The following is an 8,275-nucleotide window of genomic DNA, read 5'->3' on the forward strand; positions in this document are numbered from 1 at the left end:
CATATGTGCAGGACTGAATACTGCTATGCAATCATTTGTTAGAATCCTTTATACCTTTAGACTCTGAAACACTGGAGGAACACATCTTGGGGGTTGGTCATAGTAATTTTGTCTCTGAGTCTCCGAGGGTGGGTGACATAATTCAAGAATAGCAGATTTTTCAGACTATTTTATGTTGAATTGGTAATAGTGCAGGGCAAAGTCAGGTGAATGACTGAAACAAATTTTCCTCATTAACACAGTTGAGAAATGGATGTCTTTTTCCTTTGGGTCCTCAGTGATGTATTTTTCCACTGTTTCTGCACTTACTAATTTTGTTTTTTAATACCAGTTTGGTTTATTTTTAGTACAGAGAACAAAATTATTGTTGGGATTTTTTGCAATAGTTGCTTATACTTTTTTTTTTCAATTGTGTAGGTGCCATAATCTTCTGTTTTCTACTCACTGTAAAAATTAGGTTTTATGGGCTAACTCGAAAGGTAAAAATGTAAGTTGCAAACAACACAGGAAGAAGGAAAAAAAATGCATTCATACCAGAACATTTTATCAGGAGAGGCCAGGTTGCGTGGGGATTTAACTGATTTGTAGCAGCAATACCAAAATGAGCCCTTGAGGAGCCTCTGTTCTTTTGTCCACAATGCAGACTGTGTTCTGCTGAGGGAATTTCTCCATTTCCATTTATTATTAAAAAAGGGCCAAATCCTGGCTCAATGCCCTGCCTGCTTAATTTGCAAGACCTAAGAAAGTTAAAAAATCCATTCTGTCCACTTCTGTCTGAATCAGTATGAAAGAAATGTGTACAGCCCTTCCTTCCCTGTTCTCCCTGCTCAAAGTCTTTTCATGTTTGGGTAATTTCTGCCAAGGATTCAGTTTCCTGTTAGTGAATAAATCCAAACGAAAAATACTGTAAGTATGACCTTTACTCTTCTCTGATCCTGCATCCTTTGAAATTATTTCCTACAGGTAGAAGCTAAAGCAGTCTACAGTCATCTAATGATGCTCTTCAACCGTATAGTCCTTTCTGTCAAAGATCTGGAGGCTGCTGTACGCAGTATAACAGATACAGAGCGGTGTTGTAACCAGCGTCTTACAACACATCTTCTTACCAACTTTTTGCTCTTTTCATCTGGTGGACATACGATTGCCCAGGAATTTATTTACCATGTAAGTATTTCCCTTTTTTCAGTGTAAGTAAAACATGGGGGTTTTACTATTTTAGATTTAAGTTCCTGTCTCTTAAAAAAAATCCAAACAAACAAATCCACAAATCACATAACAGAGAATGAAAGAATATTATGACTACACCAGCTACACCTAGCCTGCTACACCTTTATTTTCAGCCACGGTCAAAATATTTTCCTTCTTAACACTTCTTGACAAGATCTCACTGAAGAGGTTGCTGTCCTCACTATACAGCTGCAGAAACAGTTGGAGCACTGGCTTGCAGTTGAGGGATATCTACAGTTCATTTATACCTGTCACAGACATTTGGACATGCTCGTCCAAACATTTTATTTTCCCTAATTATAAATCACTGCTGATCTGCTGCAGAGATGATGGAACTGTCTTGTCTGTGTTTTCTATTAAGTAAAACAGCCAGTTACTGAGTGTTAGCATTGATGAGGCAAACACTTGGTGCTTTAGCAAAGCCAGAGAGGAAAATGGTATGATAAGAGAAAAAAAGAATGGAGATGTGAGAGTGAAGCACGGAATCAGACTCTACAACTCAGAGAGAGTTATAAAGCAGGTGTGTTTATTACGGCGCCAGGTGCAATGGGGATCGCTCCTCCTAACTTGCACACTGAGGGGTTAAGCAAGCAGACATTTATTACATACAAGCATGCATATTCATTAGGTTCCCGAGAATATTATAATTAGTTTGGGCACTCATTATCATAAGTCTCCTCCCTTTTGGAGCTTGCTCACTGCCCTTCAGTGGTTGTGGGCAGGGGTCTTCAAGATGAAGTAAGCAGTCTTCCTCAGGGTGCACTTTTCACCTTTGGCACAGTTGGATGCCCCAGTAATCACAAATTAGCTAAACCAACCATATCTGCAAAACTTGCAGGCAAAGATTTAGAACAGTGTGACCTTCCTGCAAAATTTATTGCAAGCAGAACAGGATGGGCAGACAAGGAGTATCCTAAGCTAGCAGATGTTTGGGAGTCACTGTCTCCAGACTAACTGATAATTAGAAGGATGCTCACTCATTAGAGGGATGGAAAGAAATAGTTCACTTTTGTTAGTAAGATTACTAAATTCTGTTATCACACCACAGACTTACAACACAAACATTGTTCTCTATGTTAGACCTAAGTTAAGTTAAAAGTATTTTAACCCTATGTTTTCCAGGCACTTGCTTTCCTTATATCACGAGAATGCCACTTAAGGTATAAAAAAAGCTAAGGAGGAGTAAAATTTGGAAGCATCCCCATAGCATGTTGCTTGTATTGTTGCTGACATTCTTTAAGTATATTGGTACAAACAGTAAAATGTGTTTTTCTCTCTCAAGGTAAATAGTGCTATCTCAGTATGAGATTAGGAATTTATTCCTCTCTGACTACAAAACCATACTCTTCCTAAGAAGTACAAGCCTTCTGTGGAAGCAGGCCTAGGGCAAGCGAGAGGTTTTAGCATGTTTTTCCTTTCAGCAGCAGTGTGCTCTTACATCTGTATACGGTATATGGCATGTATAAGGAGCCTGTTCTTATGATGCAGGCAACTGGTAACCTATTTTGGTGCTCATTCTGGTGGTTATTCTAACTTGGTAATATTCTGGCTGACTAAACAGACATAACATTTTTCTGTTTAAGAAGGGCTAAGGTATTTCTAGCATGTTAGGTGTAAGTTAACACATGATCAATTTCTCCTTTGTGTAAGAATATAATGATAAAATTTAGGGGGTTGTATGGACTTTTACAGTCTCCTGGGTTTAGTTTCTCTTTTGAGGAGTGTGGCTGTTGAGCAATGATGCTGCAATACATACTAGTCTTCTACTTTAAACCTCTTCAGGAAGTCTAAAGGCAATTTCTTTACAGAAAGCAACATAACTAACTTTCAAAACTCTGAGTATTCCTCAGTGTGGGATGCTCATGAGCTGTTGTAGGCCAGAGTATGTCGGTCTGATTGTATCTGTCAAACATTGTGAAGTGATGCCATCCAGAAGGACCTTGACAGTCTTGAGAGGTGGGCGAGCGCAAACCTCATGAGGTTCAGTAAGGCAAAGTGCAAGGTCCAGCACCTGGGTCGGGGCAATCCCAAGCACAGCTATGGGTTGGGCAGAGCATGGATTGAGAGCAGCTCTGAGGAGAAGGACTTGGGGGTGTTGGTTGATGAGAAGCTCAACATGAGCCAACTTCAGTGTGCGCTCACAGCCCAGAAAGCCAACTGTGCCCTGGGCTGCATCATAAGGAACATGGTCAGCAGGTCAAGGGAGGTGATCCTGCCCCTCTGCTCTGCTCTTGTGAGACCTCACCTGGAGTAGTATGTTCAAATTCCCAACACAAGAGGGACATAGACCTGCTTGAGTGATTCCAGAGGAGGGCCATGAAGATGATCTGAGGGGTGGAGCACCTCTCCTATGAAGACAGGCTGAGGGTTTGGCTTGTTCACCCTGAAAAAGAGAGGGCTCCAGGGAGACCTTATAGCAGCCTTCCAGTCTCTAAAGGGGAGCTACAAGAAATCTGGAGAGGGACATGTCACAAGGGCACACAGAGATAGGACAAGGAGGGATGGCTTTAAACTGAAAGTGGATAAATTTATATTAGCTATTAGGAAAAGTTCTTTACTGTGAGTATGGTGAGACACTGGAACAGGTTGCCTGGAGGAGTTGTGGCTGCCCCATCCCTGGAAGTGTTTAAGGACTGTTCTAGTGGAAGGTGCCCTGCCCATGGTAGTGGGGTTGGAACTAGATGGTCTTTAAGGTCCTTTCCAACCCAAACCATTCTATGATTCTGTGTAATCATTAATGAGTAGCTAGGCTCTCCATGTGATTTGAAAAAATCTGAAGACAATATAAGAAGATCAGAATGCTGGGGAACAAAACTGGGATGCATGACAGTGGTTTTGGTTAGGATAGTAAACTTTGGGTTTAACAAGTACGTGAAGTACCTCCTGATCTACAAAAATTGCCACTTAGGGTCTTTTCCTGGTACTTTGTCATGTTTTGAGAGAGTCTTCTTTATTTATTTATTTTTATTTAACTTCTGAAACTTTACAGAGCTGAATTGTCTCCCCAGATTCACCCAAAACCTTCACGTGCTTTCAGTTGTTTTCTAAGAAGATGACTTATAAATAGTTACACTGTCAGGCCATTTGTGTTTCCTTTAAATACTTTCTGACCTCCTTATTTGTTTCACTTAAACTTGAGAGGGCAGTAGAAATCTCAAAATTGTTCAGTTCCACCAAGACATATGAAAGAGACATCTTGGCAGAAGTTGCTTTTAAACTTGGGAGCATTTCATATACTCACTGTGAGGGGCAAATCTGTGGGTTTGCTGCAAACATTAATGGAGAATTCTTAGTACCTAGCAACATAATTACATTATCTCCCATCTTTCCTATTTCCCTTCAGATTACTGAGACAACTGACTCAAGCAAAGAAGTGTGTAGCCTTCTTATCCGTACTGCATACAGAATTAACCATAATGGAGAAAAAAACACAAGGACTGTGAAGCTGCTGAATGAACTTCTTGAAAAACTAACACTGAAAGTTTAGATTTTTAATATTAACTATTTATCAAGAAAACAAATCAGATCTTTATCCATGTGTCAGTGTTTCATTAACATTTCCAACAGTAAAAACATATCTTAAGCCTATCCTGCAGCTTTGTATTCCTTTATAAATATTTGAATTTCCTTTTTTGGAAATGTTCATCCTTTACAATATAAGAGTAAATACTAAAGATGGGTGAAAATTTTGTTCTGACCACCTTCTTTAACAGGAGACCTAGGTCATTTAAAGCAGTTTAATTATCTCCTTATTGCTTATCTCTCTGAGGATCAGTTTTTCTCTCAAATTACCCATGGTTTTATTTGCAAATCATATCCAATTGCTTGGTTGGTAAGTTGTTCCTAAAATGTTGTTCTGTAATTCTGCTTTTATGGAACTAACAGTGATCTCAACTGATGGTGATTCATGGTGAATGCACTCTATGTTCTCAGGAAATCAACGCTGTTTCCTGAACTCTTTAGTTAATTTTTAAAATGTTTCCAAAATGAAACTCCTCAGATTTGCTAAATGTTGTTTTTTTGTTTTCCATACTGCAGCTTTCACAGGACAGTGTTCTCTGCATAGCACTATACTGATAGCTGGTCTTTGTCAGCAGATCCTGCAGGTAGAGGTTGTTTGCAGTACAGTTTATATTCAGTGTGCTGTGCCTGATACCGTTATTTATTCGTTGAACAAAACTTTTTTTCCATACAGATAAAACAGAGCAAGCACAACATAGGCATAAGGAAACTTCCCATTTTGAGGGCAGAATTTCCTGAACAGACCATATGGTTGCAACTCCTTCCTTTTTGTGTCCAGAGGTAGTTTGCTTGCTTTGTTGTTTAGGTTTTTTGTCTCAGGCAAAAGAGCATGGATGGGGAGCAATGGCTTAGTGTTTTACACTTAGGAACGTATTTGTCCCAAAAAGTTTTTTGAACCTGTTTCCATCTTAAGCATGTAGTAATGACAGAGGGTCTGAACACTTTTCAGTAATTTGTTTTCATATATTACCTATGTCATTTAATGTCAATACTTGTGCTATGTTCAAATATGCTACTTGGAATGCTATTATTGCATATAAAATCAGAGGCATGTATCTTAGATTAACACAGTTTTCTGAATGTAGCATTTGGGTTTGAACTAAAGAAAAGAAAAACGACGTACTTGGTGTCCCTTGGCTGTAAGAGTGGAAGTATTTTCTGTAATGCCGTTGACTGATTTAATTTTGTTCCTAGTGAGTCAAGTCAGACCAAATTACAGACATTACATATCCTGTCAGTCAGTTTGTTAATGTCTGTAGTATCTGTATTACAGAATATTTAGTATTTGAATCCAGCATATGAAGAAATAGTAAATAAGTAATGTATGTTATGAATAAAGGTTTTTTCTCTGTTTGAATTCAAAATAGTTCTGAACAAAAAATGAAAAAGAGGTTATGTTGCAATTTTTCAGTTGGTAGCCACATACATCTAAAAAACCAAAATAGAGCAACCCAGTTTCTGTTCCCTGAATATCATACCTGAAAAGCATGGGATTAACTATAATTAAATTATTTTTTTGATCACAAGCTCTGAACTATTTGTCTAGCATGAACACACGTGGAGTGCTGTACCCAGAATGATATATCATCTAAAATTTATCTCCAAAGGCAGAATGATTTCATTTTTTTTTGCTTTAATTTCTAATCCTGTTGTTGGATGTGAGATACTTGGATTATCCTTAAATTCTGTCCATTTTGCCACAATATGTAACTCTAACTACTTAAAAAGAAAGACTGGCTAACAGTTGCAATGTATGATTCTTGCAGATTTGTTATGTGAATGATATGGGTATTATATTTATGCATTTATTACAGTTGTTGTAGATTACTGTAACTGTCCTTTCACAGTGTGGGGCATTTTTTTCCCTTTTTTTTTGCCACCAATAAAGCACATGAGAATTCTTCTAACTTTCTTAAGTGAAATCAATATCCTCTTAAATAGTGACAGGTCAGTTTACACAGGAAGGAGACGTGTGATGAAGGCAGAAAGAACAAAATTAGTAGTGAATTGGTACTTTCTTGTTCTCCTGTGTTTGGCTTCTTAAGAAATACCACAATTTAAATATTACAAGAAGAGTTTTCTTGTTTCAGAAGGCTTTTAGAAAGAAACCTGATTGATGCTATCTGTAACTTCGAAAAGATACGTGCATTTTTGCCTTTTTTAGCATTTGTTTTATTTCTTCTTCCTTGCTCTTTCACAGTTCTTGAAATAGGGTCTAAATTTTATATAAACCATGATTTTGTGGCATGCTGAAGCTACTGTTTTGTTTGTTTGCCAGTGGAAAACAGTGTGATTTGGTAGACTTGAGTAATGGAAGATTCTCGTATGGTGGCTCCTGCATTATCCATCTAATCTAATTGCTGCTTTCTGAAAAAGTTCTTTGAAGACTTCAGGGCTGTACTTCTTCAGAAGCAGCCAACAAGCCCTAAAATCAGGCTTCAAGTAGATTGTTCCCTTCTGTCCGATTTCCATGTCAACACACACCCTAATCCTGCATATTACACTGAATACAGAGAGCTTTTCAAACTTCTTCTTCAAGGAGTTGTTTTGAGTAAGAATACTTGTTTGTTGATGATGCATCTGTTCCAGTCTATGACTGCTAAGTTACAACTTTTTGACTTCCCCAAACTTTCCAGCATGGGCCTGGATGGTTTCTGTGATTATTGTTGGGGAAAAAAAGGACACATCTATGGCTTTCACTCAACCAAAATCTTAGCACAGTGTTAATACAAAGCACAGTACATTCTATTTTGTGAAGTATGGTAGGAACAGATATGTTACCCGGTATTGCAGTTTAGCTGACTAGCAGTTAGTCAGTTACTCCTAGGACTTGTGATCAAGTTCCATACAGTGTTGTAAGTGCAAAGAGAGGTTAATAGAAAGTCAGACTGAAGATGCAAGTGAGTTAATACTAGTTGTGGTGAGTTAATACTAGTTGTGGTAAGTTAAAACTCATGCCAATGTGGAGTAAGTTTTGCTTTAGTTTTGGGGGGATACAACTAAAAAAAATCAGAAGTATTATACAAGTTTAAGATGAAATGTCTAGCAAAAATTACTTTATTAAACCAAGCACTACTAATACAGGTTTACTCCATTTCTTTGCTGTATTATCCAGTGACAGAATGCTAATGTTCTGTGCAAGAAGATAATGTCATGGATAAAGTGCAGTTTTTCTTGTGATAGAAGAAGGGTGAAAGAAAGTGAGATCTGACACTGAAATGCAGCTTTCTAGTACATCCAAGTTTGGAAGGTCACAAGGTAGAATGTTAAGGAGTCCTCCACCAGGGCACCAAGCATGTTTTTGAATCCATGTTTTAACACTTTTTGGATAGTCTGCAATGGCTTTGTTACACAATCTGTGTGTTTTACAGGGCAACACCAGAAGTTAAGTAACTGCAGCTGAATTAGCTGGTGCTAGAGGCAGTCTTCTAGCACTTAATTAAGAGCAGTATTCACATGTGTGCCTGTTTAAGTCACCCTACGTTGCTGGCAAGTTTTTCTTACTTGTGATACGATTTTTCCTTAA

General features: G+C 38.2%; 1 protein-coding gene across 2 annotated transcripts in view; it reads left to right on the plus strand.

The window, feature by feature from the left end:
• Window positions 1-6,621, plus strand: part of FANCC (FA complementation group C) — an 86,126-nt gene extending 79,505 nt beyond the window's left edge. For both annotated transcript variants that reach the window (XM_065661757.1, XM_065661756.1), the window contains exons 14-15: window positions 964-1,164; window positions 4,571-6,621. In XM_065661757.1, the coding sequence (XP_065517829.1) occupies window positions 964-1,164; window positions 4,571-4,714 (345 nt within the window). In that variant the 3' untranslated portion in view covers window positions 4,715-6,621. The remainder of the gene's footprint in view (window positions 1-963; window positions 1,165-4,570) is intronic.
• Window positions 6,622-8,275: the final 1,654 nt, after the last annotated feature.

This window comes from Lathamus discolor, chromosome Z, assembly GCF_037157495.1.
Source record: "Lathamus discolor isolate bLatDis1 chromosome Z, bLatDis1.hap1, whole genome shotgun sequence".
NCBI classification, from domain to species: domain Eukaryota; kingdom Metazoa; phylum Chordata; class Aves; order Psittaciformes; family Psittacidae; genus Lathamus; species Lathamus discolor.